General features: G+C 57.2%; 2 protein-coding genes across 2 annotated transcripts; both read right to left on the reverse strand.

Annotated features, from left to right (window-relative positions):
• Positions 1 to 15,653: 15,653 nt before the first annotated feature.
• Positions 15,654 to 19,102, reverse strand: RAB7B (RAB7B, member RAS oncogene family). Its single transcript, XM_027901285.1, has 6 exons — positions 19,048 to 19,102; positions 17,901 to 17,962; positions 17,647 to 17,773; positions 17,170 to 17,385; positions 16,765 to 16,890; positions 15,654 to 16,314 (listed from the first exon to the last, which is right to left on the reverse strand). The coding sequence occupies exons 1-6, from the start codon at positions 19,057 to 19,059 to the stop codon at positions 16,234 to 16,236; spliced, it is 624 nt and encodes a 207-aa protein (XP_027757086.1). The 5' UTR covers positions 19,060 to 19,102; the 3' UTR covers positions 15,654 to 16,233.
• Positions 19,103 to 22,471: 3,369 nt separating this feature from the next.
• Positions 22,472 to 26,511, reverse strand: CTSE (cathepsin E). The gene is made up of 9 exons (XM_027901283.1): positions 26,441 to 26,511; positions 25,704 to 25,860; positions 24,998 to 25,115; positions 24,117 to 24,235; positions 23,825 to 24,024; positions 23,450 to 23,572; positions 23,219 to 23,360; positions 23,038 to 23,136; positions 22,472 to 22,835 (listed from the first exon to the last, which is right to left on the reverse strand). Exons 1-9 carry the CDS (start codon positions 26,509 to 26,511, stop codon positions 22,671 to 22,673), a joined length of 1,194 nt encoding a protein of 397 aa, XP_027757084.1. The 3' UTR covers positions 22,472 to 22,670.
• Positions 26,512 to 27,287: the final 776 nt, after the last annotated feature.

The following is a 27,287-nucleotide window of genomic DNA, read 5'->3' on the forward strand; positions in this document are numbered from 1 at the left end:
AAAAAAAAAAAGGAGAAAAAAAGCAAAGCCAAGAATGTGAGTGGAGCTGGCCCCACCTGCAGTATAACAGACCGGACACCTCCAGCGTCTGGGAGCCCTCCCCGAACTCCTCCACCCTAAATAGTTTCCCCGTGGCGCAGAGGCAGGTCCTGGGAGTGGCTTCTTCCCAGCTCCAGGGGCTGCTGCTCCTGCACAGGGAGCTTTACCAGCTCCTGGGAGGTGATGCTAAGTGAGTGATGCCGTGCAGAGGGGACAGAGCCATCCTGGATCGCCTGGCACAGGGAGGTTTAGGAGCTCTTTGGAAGGTGGCGTTAAGGAGTGATGCCGTGCCAAAGGGATCCGGCCAGCCCTGGATTGCCTGGCAGGCAGAGAGCAGGGATGTTAATCTTGGCTCTGCCAGCCTCTGCCTTTTTGCCTGAGGCAAATCACTTGACCTCTCTCGTGCCTCAGTTTCACCATTGGTGGGGTTGGCAAGACCTTGCAAGGCTGGGCAGCCCTGGCAGGGTTTGCAGTGGGCAACACTGGCACCACGATCAAAGGCTGTTTCCATCCCAGCTGTTCCTGCCACGCTGCCCTGTCCCATCTGCATTCCACAGCCTTCCCAATCCTCTCCTGCCGTGAGAGGCTGTGGATGAGCCCTTGGTTTACTCTAGGAAGTGATGTGCAGAGAGATAACTGTTGCTAGTTCATTTCAGTGATGAAGGTGCCAAAACATCTGGGCAGACTAGTCCTGCCCCGTATCTGGGTCCCACCAGAGAGGTGATGAACTCGAGAGAGGCCTTATTTTACCATTACCAGCCATGCCTGGGAAGAGGGGAGAATCATCCCAAACTGGCCAGGCTGGGAGGGGAGGGAGGAAGTGGTCAGATATAAAACAAGGATCTTGGTAATTATTTGTGGTTTGGCGTGTAACTAAGTGGGTCATTGCCCAACACAGGAGGAGAAGAGGGGGTGGCAAAAGCTGGTGATTCAGGCGGGAGAATGTATCGAGAAACAACATCCAGGTTGCTGAGAGCTTAAGGAGTGATCTGAATGTACCAGAACCTCCTCCCCCTTGCACTGCTGAACTCGATGCACACCTTGACACCGAGTTCTGAGGAACCAGGATGAGCAAAGTGTCCATCTGTGGGACTGGTGCCAGTCCTTGCTGATGAGCAGCTGCCACAGAGCTGGCAGACACGAGCACCGTGTAGCTGGGTGGCCCAGCAGAGCCGGGCAGGGAGGAAAGTATGAGGCAGGCAGCCGAAACTTTGGGGAGGATTTAGGTCAACAGAATCATTATGCAAATGGGAGGTAATGGGTTTAGAAAGGGAGGTCATCAACCCCGCTCCTTTAGACATCACAGGGGCAATCAAGTGCACTTTGCTGTAAAACAGCTCCAGCAAGGGGGTGTTTCTGATTCCAGGCCCTGACCTGCACCCACGGGACTCGGGAGGGACCCCAGCCTGTGGCTCTGGAGGGACAGCTCCGGGAAAGAGGAGGCACATCCCTCTTCCTGCAGTAGCAGGTGCCTTATCCAGTGCCCTCTGCAGGTCTGCTCACACCAGCATCCCTGCTGCTCCTTTTCCCCTAGGGACACCTTTCTAGGAGCCATGACGAGCTTTACCTTTGGAGGATTGGTGCAGGCTGAGACTAGGCAGTGTCCTAGGCTCTTCCCAGCCCCTACACCCATGCCAAAAGCCCCTCTCATAAACGGTCATTCAGTTTTCCCACATCAATCTGCATGTCTTGTCCCTGCCTCCCCATCCCATGGCTGAGCAGGTTCCCAGTCTGTCTCTCGGTTCCAGTTCTCCCTCGTGAATATTTTGTAGCCCAGGTCCAGACTCAGCAACAGTTTCTCAGGGGTGATAAACCCACCTGAGGTTCTGGTCTCCCTGAGCTGTGTTTCCCACCTCCATCCCTTGCTGAACAGAGTGTCTGCCATCAGACAGCCCCAACCAGCCAATTAGATCCCAGCTCTTTAATGAATTTCCCCCGCTGGGAGAAAGTGCTGGCAATCAGGAAAAATAATAAACAAAGCACGTATGGAGGGAAAAAATATCCCCATGATTAAATTCCATCTTAAACAAACAGGCTAATGATGTCAGCGTCTCGGACAGAGTCAAGTTCTTGACTTGGCTTATCACTGGCCTTGCCCTAGATCAAACAGCAGGTTAAACCTCTGAGATTTTGGAATTAAAGAGAACTTGCTCCTTGAAGAAAAGACAAAGCCAGCTGTCCTGGGATAAGACCATGGCAAACTGCAGAGCTGGTTTAAATCCTGCAGCTGGGGTAGGACCCCGGAGCAGTGCAGTGATATGGAGGGGAAAGCAAGGGTGCCAGGGACCAGGTTTTTCAAGATTTCTGTTCCACTGTGGGCATCTAAATAAAGGGCAAGGTCAGGGGGAAGAGCTTCAAGTGCAGGGCCCATGTCAGAAGCTTTTCAGGAAGCCCATTCCTACAGTGTGTTGGCTGGAGTGGGTGATGCTCAGAAATGTGAAGCCTGACCTCACTAAGTCTACTGAGACCTTGTGACAGGCTGAGTACATAAAGGTGATGTGATACTTGGAGCAAACAACAAATGAAACCAGAACTGTTTCACCCCAACCATATGATGTGGGTGAATAATATTGTCCAAGCAGGTCAGGAGCCAAGTGTCCCATAAGTCCATCCCTGGCCAATCCAAGCCCTTCTGGTCCTAAACCAGCCACAGACATTTTTTTTTTTTCCCAGATTTCGTCTTGCAAACACACTTACTAAGCTCTTATCTGCTGTGCCTGTGCTGGTGATAGCTGTGTTTGGGAAGAGGAAAGTCACATTGAGGTTCCTGGCTGGTGTTGATAGGAGCCACTGGCACAAAGCCACTTTCCTGTCCTGACGTAGGCACAGAACAAGGGACTCCAGTCCAAGGAATGAGTCAAGATTTGGTGGGAAAGCCACCTGATCACTGCCTTATGTGTGATAGAAGGGTCCAAACTGACCCCAGTGCAAGAGGTGGGATTCAGGGGAAGGCCTCTGCTGCATTTTAGGGAGAAAAAAAATAAATCAGAGCTCTATAAGTAATGTTTCCTCCTTTACCTGTCCCCTCTCCATCCCCCTTCTCCTTGCACAAGGCAAGGCACACCCAGCCCTCTGTGCTGACTGCTGGGGTTCAGAGGTCTGCTCTCTTCCAAATCCTGGGTGAATCTTCATCCAAAACACCTCCCTCCCAGCCCCATTGCCCAAGAAAGGGTCATAAAAGCAACTCTCCCCTACCCCAGGAGACAGGGTGTGGGGGGAGAAGGCAGGCACAGGTGCAAGGGTTTGGTTGCAACACCAGGACAAGGTCTTGACTCCTGTTTCCCTGAATCAGTGCCTTCAGCACTGTGAGCACCACAGTTCCCACCCTCCCACTCACAGCTCCGGTGCAGGTGCCGTGGGAGCCCTGGGGCAGCACAGGGAAAGGGCCCATGGCTTAGAGGTCAGGAGAGGAAGGCATGGCCTCCTGCCCTGAAATGTGCATGGCATGGGGAGGGACAGGGCTCTGTGGTGCCAGAAGTTGCAGTGGCAGATGTTTCAGTGTTGGATTCTGCAGCTCTGGATGCTGCAGTGCCAGGTGCTCCCCTCACCCTCCTGCCACAGGCCCCCTTCCCTCTCCCTTTCAGGCCTCTCTTGTCCAGCTGGGTTTGCAAAGCGCCCAGGCAGCAGGAAAAGGAGGTTTCTGCTACCAGTCAGTCACTCAGTTCAGATGTTTCAGAAGGATGTTGTATAATTCACCTCCGCAATCGGGCACCGATCAGCCCGGAGGATCCGCCCCTGCACTCCCAGGTTGTTCACTCCCTCCGACCTCCTGGCATCAGGAACATGCCAGGACTGAGTCCAGCTGATGGACCACGCCAGGAACTCATCACCAAGGGACCCCTGGCATGTTCATCCAGGTTAAAGTCTTCACCAGGGCCACTTTGATTCATTTGGTTTTGTTTTACCTTTGGCTCTGGGTGGCCACAGCCTTCATCTACAAATGAACTGATTCAGGAAGAAAACACCTTGAAGTGGTAGAGCCAGATCTATGGCCCCACATTTCTGGCACAGGGATATTGGTAAAAACACCTTTCCTAGTAAATCTGGGGAGGGGGAAGAGGCAGAAGCAGGGAAGCAGTGGTTGTGTTCAGGGGGCTCGTGTCACGCACAGGGCACACACATTTATCCCTGGGCTTTAACCTTTTCTTAACCTTTTGACTGTTGGAAACAGAAAAGGCTGGTGCTAGGAGAGCATATAAATCAGTTATGAAAAAATATCCTGCCCCCAAACCAGCTTTCAGCCTCAGAAAAGGCAAAATGCCAGAATCCATAAAGTTCAGTCGAAACTTCGCTGTTTCAGTCAATTTTCCACGAGGAACCGTCACGATGGCTGGTGGAATAGAAGCCAGAGGGAGAGGGAGAGGGTGAAGGAGGGAGAGGGGGGTGCCAGGAGGTGCTAATGGGCCCTGACACACCTCGGGGAGGGCTGGGAGGAGACATCCCTGCTTCCCTCCAGCTCCCACCTCCCATCCCGCTGCACCCCGGCCGTAACGTCGCCCTCGGGATCTGCCATCCCCGCTCCTGCACTTTCGCCACGGAACAGCCAGGCATTAAATCACTGTTCTCCTTCTGCTTAGATTAAATATTTGGAGTGTTAAATAGGTGATTTCCATAAGGCAGATGGCCCTTTTCTTGTTGTGAGTGACCCAGCCCAGCGCAGGCACCGGGCAGGAGCTGTGCTCTTGTGCTGCCGGAGCTGGGCCGGTGCCAATGTTTGATGTACCACTTCACACGAGTTTCTAACCAAACTAGCTCTGTGCTTGGTAACCAGAATAATAAAAATCTGCAGGCATCTGCCAGCTACTGAAGGTGAAGCCAAAGTGTTTGGCTGGAAGGGTGTTTTATTAAGAAAAATGTTTGTATCCAGCAGCTCGGCTTCTGTGCTTGGGAATGGGGTGGTGGGGGAGCAAATGCTGTGGGCACGGGGGGTCTGCCCTGCACTGGCACCGGGGTGACAGAGCCCAGATTGGGCCTGCTTTCTGTGATTTGTTTAATTAACCCTCTTGCTCCCAACCCCACCCCAACTCTCCATGGCTTTCGTGGCTGCATCCGAGGAGGGGCTGGGTGTGGGTGAGGCAGCGGGCACATGGCCTGGGGGGCTGCAGTTTGGGGTGTCAATACACCCCATCACAGTCCTCCCAAAGCCACCAGCTTCCCTGCCCCGCCACCCCCCAAAGTGTCACCTTGCTGAGTGTGGCAGTGCTGGGATCAGGCTGCCAGTTCCTTGGCAGGCAGAGAGCAGTGCCTGATCCCAACAGCATCCCAGCCCATCCCCTGGGAAGTGGTGTGTCCATCCTTCCCATCCCCTTCCCGATCCCACAGCCTACAGAGCAGTTGGAATGGGGAGAGAAGGTTAGAAAGGGCATTTAAAAGGAGAAGTGAGACTTTGTTGTCCCTCAGTGCCACATTCTTTGCTCTCCACGTGCCCCTGACACAGACCTTGCCCTCTGCCTTTGAAGAGCAGGTGGGCAATGCAGATCCAAAGGAATAAAAAAGTTTGCAGACTGCAGCATTCTTGCAGTGCCTGCAAACACTGATCCAGGATGCCTGCTGAGAGCTCACTCCTGAATATGCTCCTGCCCCTGTGGATTCGCTCCTAGAGAAGGAAAAACACCTCTGGGGTCACCCCTTCCATCCTGTCCCAGAGGCAGAGGATGGGGACAGCATTTCTCTACTGGGATAATCTGATCTGGGGCAGAAATATAGGGTGACCAGCAACAAATGTCACTCCAAGGACTTATCTTCAAGGAAAAGAAGGACAGGTCCCCAGCTCCAGGTTTCAGCCTGCTTACAAATAAGGTGTGGACAAATTTTATCAGGGCAGAGCAGAAAGCATCCCAGTTGGATGAATTTCCACAGTGGAGCAATCCTGAGGGGATATTTCCTCTTTCTTATATATGAAAGACCCTTCCAAACTGGGCCTAAACATCCCATGAGACGGCTCTGAGAGGAGCTGGACACCCTGCACCCAGTCTGACAGGTCTCAGTGTGGGGAACACTTCTCATTTCCAGCTTTAAAATTCCCTCCTAACCTGACTGTGTGCCCACAGCCAGGCCTCCAATGCTCCAGCATCCCCCTCTGCAGCCAAGACCCCTTTCCTAGGTTAGATTCCTGTTACAACAAGTGTTCCTCAACCACTGCCTGCAGGCTCTGGGCTCCACATCCCTTCCCACTATGCCTGGATGTGCAACATCTATTCTGGGCTCTGACATCCTCAGGGCAGGGACCACTTTACATGTCCCATGAACAGACAGTCCATAACAAGGATCCAGAAAACAAGGGTCCCTCATCAGTGTTGCCTCTCCTATACCAGGCAAATCCCTTCCACAGATCTCAGCAGGAACCAGACAGGATAAGATGGCAGGATTTATTCTAGCAATAATTAATTCACATATTTGGCTCTTCCAGCCTCTCCCCGTAAATCAAGCTGTTGGATCATTGGCGTTGCTAATTCCTGAGTAAATCTGCCCGCCGTAAATCCCCCTTGCGGGAAAGGAGGGAGGAAAAGAGAAGGGAGGGGGGCGGAAAAAAAAAAAAAAATAAAAGAAAAAAAGGAAAGTACCAGTTCTCCAAATACTACAACTCACACCCAGTGGCTGTGCAACCCGGAGTGTAAATCCCCCACGCCCACCCAGACAAAGAGCCCGATTGTTGGAGGGGGTTACCTGCGCCTCGGCGGGCGATCCTGGCGGGGGGAGCTGCAGATGTGGCAGGAGAGGTGCTCCCAAGGAGGTGTGCAGAGGTCTGTGCTCAAAGAAGCCAGTGAGTCATTTATAAATCACCTCAGTCAAGGGGACCGAGGGCTGTGCTCGGCTCCTGATTGGCTTGAGGAGGTAATTGCAAGCTTGTACACCCGGGCTAAGCCCAGGAGATAGCCCGGGGAGATAAGGGGAGATCTGAAGAGGCAGAAGAGCTTTTTGGATGCCCCCCTTCACCCCACCCTTTCCTGCTCTGGCCTGGGCTGTTTGATCACCTCTGCAGGTCCCTCTGTGCTCTGGGTGACAATAGCCCATATTCACTGTCACCCCGGGCCCCTCCCTCACCTGCCATGGACCTGGGGCAGTAGAAGATGCTTTTGTTGGGCCTGGTGGGCAGCGTCTCCCTGTCCTTTGAGCCCTGGCCGACTCTCCGCCTCCGGGACGGACAATGGCGCGCTTTGTGCCAGCGCCAGACCCCGCTGCTCGGGCTTTGAAGATGGGATTGGCAGGGGAAAGCCGTGCCTTTCTTATTTCCAGGTTCAAAGGGATGAGAGGAGTGGGAAAGGGAAGCAAAGCCCCCGCTGCCTGCCCAGGAGAGAGGGCGTGGGCTGCGTTCCCTGCGTGGGGAAGCCCTCGGTGGATGTGCCGGTGAGGATCAGGCTGGGCTATCTGTCATCAGCCTGGCAGGCACCGTCCCCAGGCAGCAGCCACACCTCGCCACGTGCTCCTCTGCAGCAGGGTTTGACAAGTTCTTCAGGTGCCCCTGGCAGTGGACAGGGATGCAGAGGGGAGGTGCCGGGCTGGGAGCCACCCCCAGAGCTCCTGGTTGATCTCCTGGCTTGGAAAGCTGCAGGTGTCTCGGAAGAGACAGCATTTCAGACTGGAGAAGGCACTCCTGTGATGTGTTCCCTCTCAGGGAGCAGCCAGCCCAGACTAAGGGACAAGACTCATCTCCACCTGTCCCCAACCCGTGGTAGCACCACTGTGCCAAGCTGGGTCCAGGTTCCTGGTTTCCTCTCATCTCCTCCCAGAGGAATTTGAGAGTGCAGGAGGCCTGGAACTGGTCAGGTGATGCCACAGGTGATGAGTTGGACTGGGACATGTCACCAAAGGAATTGGCCACCAGAAAGAAGCTGCAGGGGGTTGTTTGCTGTGGAAGAATTGATCTGTCACATTTCCCGTTGTCCCCAAGGACAGCTTGGCATGAGGTGTTTGTGGGGATGGCTCTGCTGCCCTCCCTGGGATGTGCTGCTGCCTCTGAGCATCTGTGGCCTGTGTGTGATGGAAAAACGATGGGAAAAGGGAGCAGGGAGAGAGAAGGCAGGGCAGGGAACACTCTCTGTGGCCTTTGCTCTCTCCCAGAGGCTGTCAGAAGAAAAATCTCTGGTACCTTGTGCATGCTCGAGGCATCAGCATTTACTGCCAAGAAACCTCATCTTACCCAGATCAATCAGTGTGTCCAGAGCCTGCCAAAGGAACACCCTGCCAGAGGGTGCCAGAGGGACGGGGGCTGATTCATTGCCGTCTGACAGACAGAGGTAATAATTGCCAAGCGGTTACGATCCTGTAAATATCATTAATAACTCCTATCGAGTGGTTTCTTTTTTTAAAGGGCAGCCTGATACGTGTGGAGCCCTTTGAAACGGAAACGCCTGGCATGGCAATGGGACCAGCCCACCAGGGGTCACGGTGGTCCCTGTCAGGGGGCAAATCCAGGGGATACAGAGCACCCACAGCCCCAGGCACGGGGCTTCTGCCAAAAGGAACCGTGGAAAGAGGGGAAACAGCACCTCTGCTTCAGTGGTGATGCTAAATTGCCTGGATGATACTAATTAATGTCCAGGCTTAATTAGCTATAATGTTTAATATCTGCCCACAGGGAATGACTTACCTGAGACCTTCAGGCTTTGCCCCCTCCAAATCCAGGAGGGGACAGACAGACTCACCGCTGGCTCCTGCTCCCTGTGGGAAGAGCTGCTATTCCAAAGTCCTGGTGGGTGTGATCAGGCTACAGCAAGGTCTTGCCCCGTGGAGAACCCAGCCCTGTGCAGCAACTGATGGGCCTTGGTCATTTCTTGCACAGGAGGAGCAGTCCTGGGCAAATTCCGTTTGCAGTAACTATAAATATAACTTTGATTCTGCCTCCTTCTGCTTTGGCCAAACTCACCACGTGTGGCCCAAGGGTGTGTCCACCAGCAGAGCAGCCAGGGGGATGTGCAGCTCATGGATGAGGGTCTGGGGTGTCAGAGAAGCTGGGAAGCACCTGGACATGGAAGGACATCCCCAGGGACTTTCCCAAGTCATCCGTGGAGCCTGGGGTGCACAGACTGCTGAGCTGGTAACCTGCGGGGCCGATAGCAGCATTCCATGGGCTGGAATGTGTGGATTTGTTTGCAGGTGATTAATATTAGCAGATATATGGCACTTAATGAGGGCAATAATTCAGTGGCAATAACTCAGTGGAGCCCTGAGGTTACTGTCAGCAGGGAAAGGCAGCGCATGCCCCCGGGGTGGAAAGGGCTCATTCCTGGGAGCTCTGCTGATGGTGGGACCTGCTGGGAGCCTTCCTCCCTCTCCCCCTCCTTCTGACCTGCAACCAGAGCTGCTTCTTGCTTTTGGTTGTTTTTGCCAAGGAAAAGGCTTGTGCAGGCAGAGGTCAGAGCTGGAGTCTGGAATGGAGATGATGCAGATGGAGCAGGGGCAGCCTTCTCCCTTTCATGGAGAGAATCTGGTGCTTCCAGGTGGATCTGGGAGGTTCTGAAGACACTGAGAGGGGCTGGGGGATTGCTCCACGTGGCTGGTGTGAAACTCAGGCTGTGACACCTGCCCAGGGGACAGCTGAAGTCAGCTGGAGTGTCCTGTGTTCCTGCCTGTCCCTTCAGGAGCCCTTGAGATCAGTGATGTGCCTCGGCCAGACGGGAAAGCAGAGGTCTGGGCTGCCAAAATCCTGCGGGAACGGGGTGGCTATTCCTGGAGCAGGGTGTTGGACGTGCCCAGTGCCACGGGGATGCTCTGGCCTACCAGCTGCAAGGAGAGGGTGGCCACGGGTCGGCAGCCACAGTGTCCCCACGGGCACAGCGTGTCACCCCACGCACGGCCTGGCTGGGCCGGTGAGATTCCCAGGGCCGGTTATCACCGTTTCCTCCTTGCCCAGGAATGCAGGTGCTTGGCCTGGGCTGGATGCCACCCTCCCGCTGGCAGAGGTGGCCAAGCCACTGGCTCCAGGGGTGCCAGGCCATGGAGACACAGCTCCCACCTGAAAGGGAACCGCCGGCGTTCCCACTTCCCCCTTTCCCCGCGGGGACACGCGCTGGGGCTCAGCAGCTGGCACAGGGGTCAACGGCTTTATCCGGGGAGGAATGAGGAACACAATGTCCTGGAGGGAGGCAGCAGGATTATTTACAGCACCAAAATAAAGGCTGGAATGCAGAAAGGCATCGGGAGGTTCAAAGCTGCCCCCGTGGCGCGGCGGCGGCGGCGACGCGTGGACGTGGACGTTCCGTGCCGGTCGATTCTTGGTGTGAACTCGGGGCTGGGGAGAGGCTCTGAAGCTTTGTGGGTATCTGCTGGGGAGGGGAATTGCCCTGTCACATCTGCTCAGGGCCTTTACAGCCTGCATTAGCCCTGTGGGAATATCTCCAGAGGCACGGGAAGGGTCTGCTGCCTCCTGCTGAGACAGTGTCTGTTGAGTAAGCCCTGGCACAGCAGGGCTGGAGAGGGAGACCTCCTCATGGGAGAGCCCTGGGCCACAGCAACAGGGCTGGCACGGGCACACCCCCAAATTGAAGGCTTTGCAGCGTTAAGGCATCCTGGCTTGGGGAGTAGAGCATGTTCTCTTGGTTAGAGCCAACCCCACCAACTCAGATCTCTGTCTGGAGCACAGCAAGGGCCTCCAGGTCAATCATCACCCATGAGAAGACCCTGCCCAGCACAGAGGCAGCCCCTGGAGAGCACCATGGAGCAGCACCAGGCTACCTGTCCTCAGCTGGGCTCCCTGGACAGCCCTTGTGCCAGCTCCAGTCACCTTGAGCAAGGGCTGTTATCTTATTTGTAAAATAGGTGGAAGATATCCACCTCCTCCAGGGGAACACACAAGCGCCCAGCAAGGTCTGCCCAAGGCCCAGGAACACAGGCAGTGCTCAGCAGCTCCTTGGGCTGGGTGGGAGCAGCCCCAGAACACGCAGTCCATCAAAAATTCCTGGCCTTGGAGCAGCCCCACAGCCTTGGGGGGCCCCAGCCCATGGGCTGCCATGTGGAATATCCCGCTCTCCTGGAATCCAGGCTGGGGGCTGGCTCTGGGAGCTGCCTCCCCCCACCCCTCAAGGCTTTCTGCCCACTCTGAATTAGGAGAGTCGACCAAAATGAGGCTTTTTCACTCAAATGACTGGCTTCTAGTAAAGGGGGGTTTTCCAGTTTTAAAAAAAAAAAAAAAAAAAAAGACTGGAATCTTAAAAAAAAAAAAATGTGAGAAGGTGTGGGGGGGAGTTTGGGAGAACGTGTGGCTTCTCCCTCCTCTCCACCAGCATTTTGTGCAAGTTGGAGCAGGGGGACCTGGGGGGGAAAGTGAACGTGGTCCCATCACAGTCCCTGCTGCTGCTGCTGTGTGGCCTCGGGCAACTCATTAAGGCCCAAACTCATTAAGGCCCAAATGCTCCGACCCCAGCGATGGGAGATAAGCTGTGAAATGAACCATCCCATTGTTCTGGGCTCTGAGGTCGATACCTGCAGAAGTGCTCGGGGAGGTTTGACGTGAGGTAGAGGTCCTGTCGCCCCTGGACAGAGATCAGGAGCCTCATTTCAGATGGAAGAGCCGGCTTTGCCTTTCTCAGAAGTCTCAAAAAGCTGCAGATCTCCATTGTTCGTGTCTGTTTGTGCTCTGAGGGGCTGCTTGTTGATGCAGGACAGAGTGTGGTCCCAAAATCTGTGGATTGTGGGTGCAGGGAGCTCCTCACTGGGCAGCAGGTGCCCATCACAGGAGGCTGACGCTGCTCCTGATCTCCAGGTGCACATATCACCCAAACTCCCTGGTAAAGGTGATGTCCACCCCTGCGCCAAGGGGCACATCCACCCCTTTTGAGCACCCCTGTCCTGCCTTGGTGACAGGGAGCAGTCCCACCCTGGTTGAACCAGTTGTTCACGGATTTCTCCGGGTGCTTCTGCTGCTGCTATTCCTGCTTGTGGGTCTATCCCATACATGGGATCCTCTCTGCAGCACTGAGCATCTCTGCAGGGCTTTGCAAAGTGCTCATGGATTGCAGAGAGGGGCGGAAAACCCTCGGAGCAGATGATTGCCCAAGTGGGACAGCAGTGCCTCCCTGTGCCGGGCTGGCTGGAGCCACCCTGCCCGTCCCCGTGGGCTGCTCTCTGCTGCTGCCCCGTGCAGGAGGGACAGCTCGAGGCTCAGGCTGCCTGCTGACTTCAGCAGGGACCTCAGCTGACTGCAGGGCTGCCCACAGCCCCTAATCCCCTCTACGTGCTGCCTCGCAGTCCTGCCGTGTCCCCCCAGCCCCGCTGCTGCAGCCCCTGGGGACAGGCAGGGCCCTGTGGCCACACATGACCTGTGGCCCCACACGACCCCACACATGGGACACCCTAACAACACCTCCCCTGTGAGGGGTGGGAAGGAGAAGCATCAGTATTTGCCATGAAGAGGTGGACAGTGAGGCAGAGGGAGAGGGGACAGTGTCTGCTCCCTCCTGGCTGTGCTTCAGGCAGGGGCTAATTGTGTGTCCCTGCAGCTGCAGAGGGACAGTCACACAAATCCCATCGGTGTCGCCCACTCACTGCTGCTCGCTGGAGGTGGAGTGATGATGGAGGCAGCAGAGAGGAGTCATTCAGGTAATGAACAGCATCAGAGGTGCCAGTGTGCTGCTCTGTGCCTCAGCCAGGCCACCACACCGAGCCCTTCCTTACAGGTGAGAGAGGGAGCAGGAGCTGCCACCACAGCCCGGGGAGGCTGCACAAACCTCTGCTGACCTACAAACGTGTTTACTCACCCGCTGCCCGGTGGCACCAGAGGACACAGATAAGGCTTTGCGCGATGCCATGATCGTGTTTTCCATGTCTGAAGCTTTTGAAAGGCCACCTGGAACTTTGAACCCCCTGGGGTTTTTATCAGGCGTGCTTTGAAGTGGCTGAAGCCACTGCGTTACTCTCAGTCCCAGATCGGGTTGATGCGGTTTCTTGCTTCCCAGCAGGAAAACTGGATCTCTAAAAATTTGCTTTGCAGCTTTGTTTTGGTTCTCACACGTTCAATAAAAGAATTTAATCCCACCCAGTGCCAGTTGCCACAGGCTGGGGTGGATGGACACTTAGGGACATGTCTTAGTGGTGGGCTTGGACTTGATGGTCTTGGAGGGCTTTTCCAAGCCAAATTATTGATTCCATGATCCTTTGCCGCTGCTGCCCGTTGTGGCTGGAAGGCTGGGATGTGGAAGGCTGGGAGCAGCGCAGGAGCCGCTGCCTGTCAGCCCTGCACAGGGGCATTTGTGATGCGAATCCACCCGCTCCAACCAGGCTCCCACCCCTGGAAGCAGTCAGGGCTCAGCCTGACTACACCAGGTAACACCACGGAGCACATGCCGTGCTTTTAGAACACATGGGATGGCAGAGGGTGAAGAGCTCTCGAGGGTAATTAAACCTCAGCAGCAAACTGCAGCTGGGAGTCAGGGATTTGGGGGGAGTGTCGGGTGCTAATTCTGCAAGTACTGAGAGAAGGGTTGGGATGGTCTCCACTCTGTGCTCAGCATCCTCAGGCTGGGCTTCTTTAACTAATTTAAGTAGTTTGGGTGGGTGAATGAAAACCTGTACAGGCAGCAGTGCAGGGCTCAGGCTCAGGTTTGGTTCCTCTGCCGGGCTCTCCTCAGGGGTGAGCGGGCACTGCTGGCTGCACAGGAACTCACTGAGTCACACAAGGTAAATATTTTTCCCTTTGATTTTCACCCTGAGAAAATCTTGAGCTGACCTTGTTAATCCCACGTGTTACAAACCTCCCCCTGTCCTTTATCAAGTTTCGGCCGCGGGATAGTGTTACCAGCTTAGCACCTCTGGCTGCTCCTGCCAGCATCCTGCCTGGCACTGTGCCACCCTGCTCGCTCTCCTGGCCTTCCTGGCTGTCCCAGCGCTGCCTGGCTGGCAGGGCCATGCCAGTGCTCCTATCCAGGAGGGATGGAGGGAGGAGAGAGGCTGGATGGCTGCAGTCAGCTCCATCATGGTGCTGGACCCCTGCAAGGTGTGTCGTGATGGGTGGATCATAACAGGATCTCTGCAGGGTGGTGATGCCACTGGAGATCCTGCCAGCTCCCAAGGTTGTAATATCCTTAAGTCTTAGCTCCTGTGTCTGGAATGATGTTCTGTGGATGCACAAAGAGCTGGGTGCTCAAGCCCAGCACCTCAGAGGCTGAACAAGGGCCCTGCAGCGAGCTGTGCCTGGATCCGTCCCCAGCAAAACTGGGTGCTCTTGGCCATCCCTCCCCAGGGCAGCCCAGTCATCAGCTGGACCCCAAGCCAAGCCTGCAGCTCCCCCCTGGCTCCAGCTCCTGCCAATCCCGGCACTCACAGCAGCCCTGGGCTTGTGCCAGAGGCTGCTCAGCCCCGACCGAGGGAGCGCCCGCTGCTCTGAGTGAGTCTGTGTGACCTGCTCAGCTCTGGGCGTCCAAATTGCTGCTTGCTGGGCTAAAACAGATCAGGTTTTTGTTTGCCAGCACTGAGAGCTTCTGGGGAGAGGGTGTGATTAGAAACAACATCGCTATTGACACGAACAGCCCTGTTGTCCAAACAGCCCTGGCCCAGGCGCTGGCAGATGCTCAGCCCGGAGCTGTGCCAGGATGGGGCGTGTGGTGCTGGGCCTGAGGAGGGCTCTGGGCAGGCACAGAGCTGGGAGAGGGTCAGCAGAGCTTGGGAGTGAAGTGGTTAATGCCCCTCTCCTCCCGATATTAAGGGACAAATCCTCTCCCCGGCCTGGTGCCCAAATAAACAGGCTGAGTGTTGCGTAAGGAGGAGGGCGGGAAGGTCTCTACGTGCGGGAGATGGGCAGTCTGATCCCAGCTCTGCAGCCCCCCACACCCCCTGTGCTGAGCCCTCCCTCAGGTTCCATCCTCCCTGCACACACCGCCAGCCCCCTGCCCTGCCCCTGCCACCTGTGGGGGCTGTTCCCAGCTGATGAGGAACAGCCACAGTGGGGCTGCTGCTCGTGGGAGGGTCTGGTGAGCCCCTGTGCCCCTGGGAAGCTCTGTGGGACCACTGTGGACAGCGTGTATGGGGCTGGAAGAGGGTGGTGGGAGAGCAGGAGGTCCTCTGGTGACCTAACAGGCAGAGTGCCCAGCTTGGGATCTGCCTGAGTCCACCCAGCCCAGCAACTGGGATGCTGCAGCCCCAGGGATGTGGCTCCCAAGGCTGCAGGGAAGGTGGCACGGTTTGTCCACGGCCACATCCCTGGCCAGCCCCAGCCTGTGCCTCCACAGAGCTCCTCCAAGGTGCCCCATCCACAGTGGGATGGATGCAGGGAGGGAAGCAGGAGCCTGGCTCTGCTCCCAGCAGGCTCCCTCTGCTGACAGCCACCCCGGTTGGGCCTCGTGCCACCCCTACACACCCACTTCACACAATGCTTCAGATGTCTCCTCTCTCCCCTGACCCTCAATTTGCAATAGGGGAAAAAAATAAATAAAATCCAGCCCCAAAATGCATCCCCCCAGCTGTGAGAAGCAGGGACAGGCTCAGGGAGGAAAGTCTGGAGCACAGGAATCCGCAGCCCCCACCCCGTCCTCCTGCTGCGTGACCACCAGAGAATTTTATAACACATAAATGTAAATAAAAATGAAATATTTAATTTCCTTTTTTTAGAATTATATATATATATATATATAAAAAGAATCCCTGACAAAGTGCTTTTCTGAGGATCCTCCCTGGGTGGGGTGGGAGTGGAAGGTGTTTGATGGACGATGTGCATGAGGGCAGGGGAGACCAAGGCACGAGGCACGGAACAGTTGCCTCCACCATGGCTGATCCCAGGAGGGGACCCAGCTGCTCTCAGCCCTGTGGTAAGGCCACCAGCCCCACATGTCCCCCCCGTGAGCACTGTGGGGCCACCAGCCCATGCAGTGAGAAGGGACAGCTCTGGGGCCAAGGTCGTGGTCTCTCAAAAGGCATCAGGAGCACTGGCACCATCACCACAGGGGCCCTGGCACTGTCACCACAGGGACCCTGGCACTGTCACCACAGGGGCATTGCCTGCTCGGGTGCCAGATGGCAGCAGATCCAGGGGGATGGGGCCACCGTGACACAGCAGCAATTTGGGATTTGCTGGTTCAGGAGAGCAGCTCTGGAGCCGTGGGAAGCAGCAAGTCCTGGGGGGCACAGTGAGCTGTCCCCGCTGTGTCCAGTGCTGGTCCTTCTGTGCCCTGGCTTGGACAGTCCTGGGATGGGCACAGGGCACAGACCCCTGGGAGGGGCTCCAGCCGTGGGCATCGTGGGGTCCAGTGTGGGGAGTGCCCGGGGTCAGCAGCAGCTCTTCTTGGGCTTGTCATAGGGAGTGAGTTTGATGGAGTCAGTTAAATAACTCTCAAAAATCCCTTTGTACTGGAAAAAAAACAGAGAAGAGAAAGGATGAGTGGACTCAGCTCAGAGCCAGCCTGAGCGGATTGATGGACTGTGGTGCGCCGAGATTCAATCCTGATTTGGGATTTAAGGCAAAATCCGGGGAAAAGATGCCTTGTGCAGGGCGTGGGGACACGAGTGTCCCTGTGAGATGGCCGCTAGAGGACAGTGCTGGCGCGCTGTGGGTGCCACACGCCCCGTTCCTGTCACCACGGGCGAAGGGAGACAATTCTTGCTCCTTTCTAGCCGGTTTAGGATCTATTTTAAGAAATCAAACATTTCTCATTCCCAGGGCTCTCCTACTCGTTACAGCAGGAGCTGTTCTGCACCAGAGGGTGGGCTAGGGGTGACTGTCAGACCAGCCCTGGTTGAATCCAGCTCCCCACCCGAATTCCTGCCTCCAGCACAGGCTTGGAGCAGGAGGATGCTCACCGTCGTTAGCGCCTGCTTCGCCAGGGTCTCGAAAGCCTCTGCCACGTTGATGTTGTTCTTGGCACTGACCTCAAAATAAGGGATATCTTTCTCCTTGCACCAGGCTGAGGCGGTTTCCTTGGGCACCTGTGGGAAGGGAGGATGGAACTGCCTCACAGGGATGAGAAGGCAGGAGAAGGCAGGTTCTGCAGGTGAAGGATCAGTGCTCATAAGCCTAATGGACACTAAAGCATCCCAATCATGGAATCATTTAGGTTGGAAAAGAGTTTAAGATCATCCAGTCCTTCCATTAACACAGCATTACCAAGCCCACCACTAAACCACGTCCCCAAGTGCCACATTCCCACAACTTTTAAATCCCTCCAGGGGTGGCCACTCATCCCTCTCTCTCTCCTCCACCCTCACCTGCCGATCACAGAGGTCTATTTTGTTCCCCAGCACGACCATGGGGAAATCCTGCTCCCTTGGAATGACCTTCTCCAGAAAGTCATCTCTCCAGTTGTCCAGGGCCTCGAAGGACTCCCTGTCTGTCACGTCGAAGGCCAGCATGCAGCCGTCTGAGCCCTTGTAGAACGTCGACACCATGGACCGGAATCGCTCCTGTCCCCCTGTGTCCCAGATCTAGGGCAGAGAAGGGCACAGCTACAGACACAAGGCACAAGCAGGGTGGGTGTCTGCAGCCCTGTGCTCTGTTAAGCTCAGGGGACCAGCTTCAGGGAGTGCTGGGCTCCCAAAGCTCCTGTGGGATTCCACTGTAGTTCGTGGATGCTGCAAATCCAGCCCTTCACCTCGTGACACAGATAGGAGTTTGGGGACAGTGGGACACTGTGGGACACATGTGGGATCAGGGTGGGCACCCCAGGCAGTGCCAGCCCTGCTCACCTGCAGCTTCAGGGGGGTGTTGTCCACCGCCAGGACCTTGGTCAGGATGCTGGCGCCCAGCGTGGTGCGATAATCCTCGTAAAATGTCTTGTGCACGTACTGGTGCAGGAGGGAGGTTTTGCCCACGCTGGCAGGGGGGAAAGGGACACTGGTGAGGCTTTGCACTGCTCAGGGGGTCAGTCACAGCAGGGGCAGGAGCTGCATAACCCAGCCCACATGGGGGGCTTCCCTCCCTCAGCGGCACTGCTCCTTACCCCAGAGCTCCGATGATGATTATCTTCAGATCCACCTTCTTGCTGGCATCCATGGACAGGCCCTGCGGGACAAGAGGGAGTCAGCCAGCTGTGGGGATGGGACTGGCTCCTGGTGAGGTGTGGGAGCAGCCACTGCTCCCTGTGGCCTCTCCATGCTCCCATCCATCTGTCCCGGGACCACGGACATCACCATGCCTGCCCTGTGTCCATGCCATGCCAGCACCGTGTCCATGCCATTCCAGCACTGTGTCCATGCCATGCCAGCACTGTGTCCATGCCATGTCTGTGCTGTGCCACCACCCCTCTGCACTTGTGTCCCAGCCACGGTGGGGACAGAAACCCCCATGACGAGCCCAGCCCACGTCACTGCCCGTGACAGGCTCCCGAGGTGCTGCTGCTCGTCCAGACACGCCACTTCATCTCCATTCAAACCTGCTAGGAGCAACTTCCCTGCCTCTCCCACTCCTTCTCCAGCACAATCCCTCCCTCCTCCTAAACCTGGCACACACACCTAGTGCACAGTGGGGATCCTGCAGAAAATTACATTTGTTAAAGAAGACCCCGGCCTGGTGGAATTCCTTGGGTGCCCCGAGCGCAGCCCAGGGAGCATCCCAGCCCAGGAGCGCCCTGAGAGGCTCCCCTCGGGCTGCATCCCAGCACGTCCTGGTGTCCCCACATGCTCTGTGCCTGGCCGGGAGCCCTGAGCACCTCCAGCAAAACCCCTCCCCAGGCGGGACGAGCATCCTCCGGCACTCCCAGCAGCCCCATCCTCACGGCATCGCCCGGCCCCGCGCCGGCCGAGGCACAGATGGAAACACTGGCAGCCTCTTCCCTGCATTTTTCCCCGATGCGTTGGCCAGCCCTTCGCCATTCCGCCTTGGAACACCCCCCTGCCAGGGCGGGTCTCAGCTGTGCAGCCCCCCTGCACCCCTCTGCCACCCCAACCCGGCCGAGGGCAGCATCCTGGGCACAGGCAGAGTCTCGTGTCTCAGCACGCACAGGCTCTCCAGTCCTTCTGCCAGCTTTCTGGGAGGCCAGATGGTTTTAAACTCAAAATGGAGTTTTCCAGACTTTTTTTCCCCCCTGCTCCAGGGGGAGTCTCAGCTGCATCCCGAGGGCCAGAGGGGCCGGAGGGCAGCGCACTCACCTGCCGGGGCATCCGTCGGCCGGGCAGCCGAGGCTCTGGGCTCCGCTCCAGCCGGCGGCCCAGGGAGGGGAGAGGCGAGAGAGGAGGATCCAGGAAAGAAGGCGTCTGCGGGGCCCCGCTCCGTGACATCAGCAGAAAAGGGGCCGAGATCCTGCCGGGGCTGGCGGAGGAGCCGCGGGCGGGCGTTGGGATGGCAGTGGAGTTCCCCTCTGATCCGGGGCTCTGCCCGGCTCGGGGTCCGACAGGGCAAGGAGAACAAGGTTCTCCTCGCCCGCTGGAGTTTGGGATTGACTTTTGGCCTCTCCTCTTGCTCGGAATCCCCCGGTACCTTTCACCCGCCTCCGCGGGACCCCTTATCTGCCTTCCTGCTGAGGGGGCTGTCGAGGGCTGGGCTCCTGGCAGCATCCCAGGAGTTATCCCGGACTGTGCTCAGGCAGCTCTGAAAGTGCCGAGTGGGATAAGTGAATTTGGGAGCTGGGGACAGTGGGGGGATCGTGGCAGGTGAGGAGGGGATGGGAGCCGTTTGAAGGGGCTGGGAGCTCTCTGTGTCTACACCTCGTTTTGCAGGCAGGAGAGGGGCAGGGTGGGAAACAGGCGTGTTTCCATACCGTGCTGTATCCCTGTAACTCCCATTCCACAGGGGCTCCCACCCTGCATCCACAGCCAGCCAGATATCCAAGCACCCCAACAGGAGGGGACCGTGCCAGGATGAGAACCCCACTAACCAGACCTGGTGGCATCCCCTGGAGGGGAAAGTGTTCAACTGGCAAGTGGGATTTTAGGATCTCAGCTGCCGCCATGGAGCAACATGGTGCTTGTTTCTGCGAGCACCAGCCTGCTGCCCATGGTTTTTTTGGAGTGGGAAAACCTGCTTGGCTCTGGCTGCAAAGGCAGACCTGTGCTTCCCAACATGCGAGGGCAGGTCCTGAGCCTTTGCCAAACATTCTGCAGGATTTGGGGTTTGCAGTGGCAGAGTGGTGTCCCCCCACCTTGTGAACCCTCCTGGCTCCCTCACCCTGAACCAGTGGTTGCCTGAAAGGGACCCAGGCATGGGGTCCCTCCAAGACCACCAGCTTTTTGTTTTGCCACTGGCTGCCCTCATTTTTGTCAATTTTTTTTTCCCACTATAGTGATCCCTTATGGGATTTCAGGGAGGATTGCTGCACTCAGCAGGACAAACCCTCCTCCTCTTCCCCAGGTGTAATTTTGGGACCTGTCTGGCCAGAAAAATCTGTTTTTCCCCACAGAGGGCAGGCACTGGGAGGAGCTGGGACGAGGCAGAAGAACCTGAGCCAGTTCTCACCAGTGGTGGGTAAAAGGCTGATGTTTCCCTGCAGCAGGTCTCTCCTAATCCCTGTTTTCAGCCTATTTTCATCATGCTGCTTCACCTTTGTCCTTGCAGGGAGACTTTACTGTTCAGCCTCCCCCTCAACAACTTCTACCCTCATTCCTGGTGGGACAGGGGTTGCTCACCCAGTCAGATGATCCCTGTCTCTCTGCACCGGTGCAGATGGGGTTTGTGGTTGCGTCGCCACAGCTGGTGCCTTCAGCCACTTCTGCTTTTGGGCAGGAGGGCTGTGCCCATCAGGGTGCCCAGCCTGGGCTCAGAGCCGGCTCTGACTTGTGTTTGATTTCCCAAGAAACAGGATTTTCCCAAAGCTCCCGCTGTCCTGGGGTGAGATTCGCCCTGGATGAAGGCAGTGGTGTGGAGGAGGTGGCGGTCAAGACGTGGCTCAGCAGCTCCAGCAGTGACAGCTTCAGTGCTGTCTTGGCTGCTCCACCACGTCAGCAATTCAGAGGAAAAGGCGTGGGGTTTGTGCCCTGTGACTATGAGGAAGGTCTCGCAGCTGGGAGACCACGAAACACAGGCTGGGGGCTGCCACAGACAGAGGAAAGGCTGGTGTGGCCAGGGAGAGCACGGGCTGTTCTCCGTGGTGAGGCTCATGGGGCTGGCAGAGTGAGGGAAAGGGAAGAAAGCAAAAGGCATCCGAGTGATGAAACTGTTCCTTACGCTGTTCAGCCTCCCTGGGGGGGCAGCAGGGAATGGGTTACTCCTTATTGGGATGCTTGGTATTTTCTGGAGCAACATCCCCCTCAAAACCTGTCAGGAATGCTCTGGGATCCCAAGGGCATATGGCACCAGAGCAGTCCTGATGGAGTCTGGGCCAGGCTATGTCTCACAGCCGGCTGGTGTTTGGGGACACTGGGTGGTCCCTCGTCAGGCTGGGGGAGCTGGATGCTCTCCCCCTGCCCAGCAGCACCTTGGCCTGCTAAGAGTTAAGGTGGAAGAGGGAGAGGAGACCTTTGTCCAGCTGCCCCAGAACCTTATCTTTGACTGCAGCAGAGCTGAGGTGAAGTCAACACAGGAAACGTTACAGAACCCACACTGGTCAGTGGCACAATCAGTGTTTCTGAGTAAGGCAGATATCTTCTTTTATTGCAAACCACGAGGCTGAGCTGCCAAGTTTACAACCAGCTCCGAGTATTCCGGCGCTCTCAGACCCAACCCTGAAGGCTGCTCTGGTCTGGGAATGACGGAGCAGCCGTGAAGCCTGGCGTGGCCCACGGACACCCTGTCACCCTGGAGTCAGTCAGAGCTGCAGGGCCTTGTTTCAAGTGTCAGCAAACGGAGCAAAGGCCTGGGTAAAAATAACCCTTTTCCACGGTTCCCTTTCTTGCTGCCCTCCGTGTGTGCCTGGGGTGTCTCACGCGTGAGCTGCTCGTGCCCTCTCACACATCCCTTGCGCTGTCAGCGAGTCACATGTGCTGCAGCAACTCCTTGGAGCCCAATGCCCAGCAGCCCCTCCACAGACCCCACAGACCCTGCCCAGATCTCAGCAGATGCTTTGCCCTTTCTTTCATTGAACCGTGTTGTCTCTGTAAGTTCCTCCAGGGAATCAAAGCAAATTTCACTGGAAATCACCGGTTTTTAGGGCACAGGAAAAGCCCCAGGGTCTTTCCAGTCTCCTTGTTCCTTTCTTGTTTGCCAGCAGCAGCTCAGTTGACTGAGGTGTGCGTTCCCAGGGCTTCCCTCAGTCCCTGCCCTGCCCATTCCCACAGCTGTGGCCTCAGGCCCACGGGATGGCCAGGCATGCCCACAGCCACCTCTACATGGGCAAAGCATCCTCTTCTTTCTGCCCACGTGGAAACCCCAGCTAAGGATCACAAGGTTGACCATCTGGGTCCTGCACTGCCAAGGCTCCCTCCAGAGCAGGGAAGCTCCAGTCACACTGAACACAGCCCTGACAGTGCCATGGGTCAGCGAGGGAGGAGGGCAGGACCTGGGGGAGGAGGATTTAACACCCCAGTGCAACCCAGATGAGACCCACAGGGTCGCCACTGGGCTCCTGATGACGCAAGGGGGGCAGATTTTGGTTTCTTAAAGGTTTTATTGGCTCACGTTTAAAAAACACCGGATCTGCAGAGCAGATCACGGAGCTGCCCGAGATGTTTTTATGTTCACTGTGAAATTGCATCCTGGCGTGGACTGACCTTCTGCTGGGCTCTTCAGGTGTCTTCATCCCCTTGGGGAGACACTGGTGCAGCAGTAACATCCCCTGGCCTGCCCGAGGGCAGCATCCTGGTGGCTGTGTTCCCCTCCTACCCCACAGGATACCCCAGGCCTAAGGGACAGCAGGGGCCAACCCCACCCTGTTGTTGCCACGGTCAAAGACGGAGTAGAACTGACGGATAAAAACGTCGCCCAAAATCCAGAGGGGTCCGGCTGGAGGGGCGATGTCGTTGCCCTGGAAGCCGCTGATGCAGAAGGCCACACCATCACCGTACTCCTGGGGGAGGAGAAGGGCAGAGCTGGCAATGAGCCCGAGAGCCTCGTGCCCGTGGAAACGTCTCAGGAATGGTGACAGAGCACGAGGCAGTGGGGCTTGTGACCCGCTGGGACACAGAGCTCAGCTCCCAGGGTGGCTCTGGGCCACCTTTGTCACTGGAGCTGCTGCTGGGAAGGGCATGGGGGTGGTGCCACAGCCATACCATGAGGGTGTAAGCCTGGGCACTCAGCGTGTAGGGGAGCCCGTTGATGGTGAAGGTCACGTCAGGCATCGCGTCGAGGTTGCTGCACTCCACGGCGTACTGCAACACGGCCAGGAGGTCACTCCGGCCAGGGTGGGGGGCCCAGAGCTTTGCCCCCTCATGTCCCCACCCTGCCTCTCACCTCTCCATCCACTGACACAGCACCAATGTAGTTTTGCAGCTGTTTGACCTCCTTGGTGGGCCCTGCGATGAGCGATGTCCCGGTGTCCACGATGGCCTGGCAGCCGTTGGCACAGAAAGCCACTGTCCCACCCACCTGGATGCTGGAAGAGGCGAGGGAGAAGGACCAGGAGGGATTTGTCCTGCTCCTCCACCCCAGCCCAGCCTTCCCTCCCTGTCCAGCACCACTCACTTGTCCAGCTGGATCTGCCAGTACCCTTGCTGGGTCACTGGCACCCAGTTCAGGGTCCCCGTGAAGCGGGAAGTGTCAAAACCCCCAAAAAGCAGCTCTCCTCCCAGGGGGGATTCGGGGTTCCTGGAGGGAGGAGGAAAAGCCATGAGGCATTTTTTCCCGTTGACTTTGCAAATAACATTTTAAATGGGCGGATTGCCCCCTGCCTGCTTCCCACAAATGCTATTCCTGTAAGGCCACAGGTCTGTGATGCTCAGCCTGGCACCAAACCCCCTTCACTATCTCAATAAAATATCTATATTTTAGCAGCCCCTCCTGTTCCCCCAAGCAATGACAGACTCTAAGCAGCATCCCAGAGCAAGGCTGTGTCCGTACGTGCTCATGTAGACGGAGAACAGGGGCAGCTCCACCAGGTTTTGTGCCATCATGTTGTCAAAGACGGGAGTGACCCCGTCCACGGCCAGCGAGGGGTAAGCCAGCCCCAGGATCCCGTCGAACTCGGCGTCCAGGAAGGCTTTTCCCGGCTCGCTGATGCTCTCTGCAAACTGCTGGTTGCTCACGGCGAGCCCCTCGACCTGCAGGGAGGAGGGGGTTCCGTGGGGGGGCTGAGTCCGTGGGCAAGTGCCAGACACATCGTCCAGAGCAGGAGAGGCCAAAGGTGACTCACGGTTACTTGGTCAGATCCAATGAGCCCGGTCAGACTGCCGGTCCCGTACTGGATGGAGAAGGGGGTCCCTATCACCTGGTAGGTGCTGGACTGTGTTGGTTGGAACCTGGCGTGTCCAGCTGGGGAAAGAGATGGGATCTGTCAGCAGAAATGTTATTTTTTTTTTGCATGGCCACGGCTGCCGGGAGCCCCCGCCATGGCCATTGGAGACAAATGATGATGGAGGGTGGTGTCACCGAAGCTCCTGGTCACCGGCACGCTGCCAAGGGTCATGCTGGAGTTTTGAGGAGGGATAAAACTTATGCCATTTTGATCTGACTGAAAGGTGGCAGGGTTGTTAGAGGAGTGGGATTAGCTCGTGTGGTGTTTTTATGAGTCTCGAGGACAAGCACTGCTATTCCTGGTTTGCAGCCAGGAGCAGCCCCACAGGCACTGTGGTATCCAGTTATATTCCCCAATTCCCCCCAGGCTCTGGGGCAGCCCTGGGGCTGTTCAGAGACGCTCCATGTCCCACGGCAGCAGGACTGGCTCATCGCTGACAGCCCGAACAAGCCCAGTGCTTGTCACCCACCGAGCCCCCGGACAGCCAGCCCAGAGCTGTGCCCTCCTGCCACCCTGCCCCTTGCTGACAAGCCACATTCTGGGCTGTCATCTTCGCCTGTTTGTTTAAAGGTTCCCACAAGAACATGGCCAGTGTCACCTGGTGGTGTGATCACCACCCACTCCCGGACAGACACACCCACTGGTGTTCGCCCGCCTGCCCCCCGGGTTTCTGTTATCTGTGTGTGCCTTGCAGGGCTCAGCTGGGTGGGGAGAGTCCCCCAAGGTCTCAGGCTGGGTGTGCTGTGACCCCGTGGCCTCACTGGTCAGGCTGCACTCACCACAGGCTTTGCTGACGCAGTAGATGGACGGTACCCAGAGGTTGGAGGAGCCCGTGTCGAACACCACAGTGAAGTTCTGGGGGGGAGTTCCGATGGAGATCTGCCCAAAATACTCCATCTGGCAAAGAGTGGAGCACGGACCACCGTGAGCTGTCAGCATACCAACAAACTCTGGCCAAGGGGAGCCTGTGCTGGGGTGTCCACAGGGCATGGAGGGGGTTCTATCAGGGTCACATCGTGACAGGTGAAATGAAGGAGACAAATATTTAAGGAGCAACAAAGGGAAGCTGAGAACAAAAGGCAGGATGGTGGGTCCAGGCTCCATCCTCTTCCTGGGAAGGCTGGGCCCTGAGGAGACCCTCATCACCAGGATGCAGAGAGTGGAAGGGGCTGCTGGGGCTCTGCTGGGGAATGGGATGAGCCTGGGGAAGCCCCTGCACTTCTGGATCCTTTGTGGTGGGACTTGTTCTGATGAGTGTGTTAGTTTTTGTCTCCTTAGGGGTGGGGGGAATGCAGCAGGGAGGGAGAGGGCTGGCAGTGCCTGCCGTGAATGCTCTGCCTTGTCCTCATCGCCACTTTCCCGGGAACAAAAGGCCAGGCGGGCACGGGCAGGCAGCGAGCCCTGGCACGCCGGGCACGGCCGCAGGCACGGGATTTCTGGGAAGCACTGGGGAACTGCTCAGGCGAACTCATGTGCCCTGCTTACATCCAGGTAGTTGATGAGGGGCTCGCTGGTGTCCGAGAAGGCAGCGCAGTCCTCGCTGTCCTGCGCCGTGTCCAGCCCGTGGGCTTTCCAGAAGTGGGAGAGCTGCCCACGCTCCCGCAGCAGCTTCCGCAGGGAGCGGCGCCTCATCAGGGGCACCCTGGGGGAGAAGGGTCCTGGTCACTCACACAAGGCCCTGGGTGCTGCTGGAGTCCTGCAGCCCCCGTGCCCACCCTGAGGGTCCCAGCAGAGCCAGGATGCAGTTCCAGAGCACGTTTCCCCACATCCCCCAGTGCAGAACCTTCCAGCTGAGGTGAAACGGGGGCACTCGGTCTGTTTTAGGAGGCAGCAAATCCAGGGCAAAGCTGGCAGGGGAGGGTACGTGTCCTGGCAGCGATGGGACAGGCAGGAGCTCAACGTGACTGATGGAAAGGGCCTTCAGGCTGGGGGAGGTGAGCAGGGCCAAGGGGAATTCATAGCCTGTCTGCTCGCACAGACTCTCTTTACAGACCCCACCTCATCCCACTGCTCCTGGGGTCTGCCCAGGGGGATGGAGCCCTCGGAGTGATGTGAGAAACCAGAAACCACAGTGTAGTGCCGACACTGGTGTTGGCAACCAAGGTGTCTGTGCCAGGGGGGAGCTCAGCTCTGCCTGCTCATCGCGGCTCTGGCAGCACCCAAAGAGCAAAGCCCCTCCGAGAGCCCGGGGGAACTGGGGGGCAGCTCGGGGACCCCCTTACCTTTTCAGGCCGCTGGCCAGGGAGAGGCAGAGCACGGCGAGGAGGAGGAGGAGGAGGAGGAGGCTCTTCATGCTGGCGGCTCAGTGGCCTCGCCGGGCTCCGCAGGCTGTTCTTATACCCACAGGGCCGCCCGCGATAACGCCCCTGCCAGAGTCAACACTCGGGCACCGGCAGTGAATCACTGCCCACGTCCCAGGCGAGGCAGAGCGGGCACCGTGGGGTCAGGTTTGCTTTTGTGGGTGAGGGAGGCGTGGGGGGACCTGCAGGGAGCTGGGCTGGCTGCTGTTGGGGCAGGGAAGGTCTCCCGCAGCGGGAGCGCTCATCCCAACACCAGTCCCTGTCCGCTGGTAATCACACAGCCGGTGGAAGTCCCTCCAAAATGCTCTGGGGGAGTGTTTCCCCTTCCCTTTGCCCCACAACCCCACCCCAAGGACCTGCCCGTGGCCGTGGGGTGCCCCCAACCCCGGCAGCTGCTGGGAAACGCAGGAAAAGGATGCAGTGCAGTGCATGTAGCATCAGGGCAGCCACCAAACTAGAAAGAAAACACTAATTAGCAGTGATGAACTGCTCTGGAATCTCCTGCTTTCCCTTTTAAACAGCAGTCTGTGCCAGGAAGAAGCGGCTTTTCATGGGAGACAGTTCCCTGTTGCTTTCCAGCCACTAATGGGCTCGTCCCCTGGGAGTTTTGTTTAACCCAGGACGGGCGTCTCATTAAAGCCTCTGAGTGCAAATAGAAAATGCTGATGAACAAATAAAGCCTTCAGATACCAGGGCTGGCGAGTGGGGAAGTGAAGTGGGGGGAGGAAAGGGTTTTCTTGCTGCCACCATCTCTCAGGCCAGGGATGAT

The sequence above is a fragment of the Empidonax traillii genome, unplaced genomic scaffold (genome assembly GCF_003031625.1).
Source record: "Empidonax traillii isolate 1590-97213 ecotype Southwest subspecies unplaced genomic scaffold, ASM303162v1 scaffold769:size436185, whole genome shotgun sequence".
In the NCBI taxonomy this organism is placed as follows: Eukaryota; Metazoa; Chordata; class Aves; order Passeriformes; family Tyrannidae; genus Empidonax; species Empidonax traillii.

What these genes read in the sequence shown, in the direction of transcription:
- CTSE (XM_027901283.1), bottom strand. Translation starts at nt 26,511, where the DNA reads ATGAAGAGCCTCCTCCTCCTCCTCCTCCTCCTCGCCGTGCTCTGCCTC. An exon ending in CTGCGTCAGCAAAGCCTGTG is followed by an intron (nt 24,236 to 24,997) that starts GTGAGTGCAGCC and finishes CTCTTTCCCCAG; the next exon opens with CTGGACACGCCAGGTTCCAA. An exon ending in TGGCAGATCCAGCTGGACAA is followed by an intron (nt 23,361 to 23,449) that starts GTGAGTGGTGCT and finishes CGCCTCTTCCAG; the next exon opens with CATCCAGGTGGGTGGGACAG.
- RAB7B (XM_027901285.1), bottom strand. An exon ending in ATCATCATCGGAGCTCTGGG is followed by an intron (nt 17,774 to 17,900) that starts GTAAGGAGCAGT and finishes CCCCCCTGCCAG; the next exon opens with CGTGGGCAAAACCTCCCTCC. An exon ending in TAGACCTCTGTGATCGGCAG is followed by an intron (nt 16,891 to 17,169) that starts GTGAGGGTGGAG and finishes CCCTTCCCACAG; the next exon opens with GTGCCCAAGGAAACCGCCTC.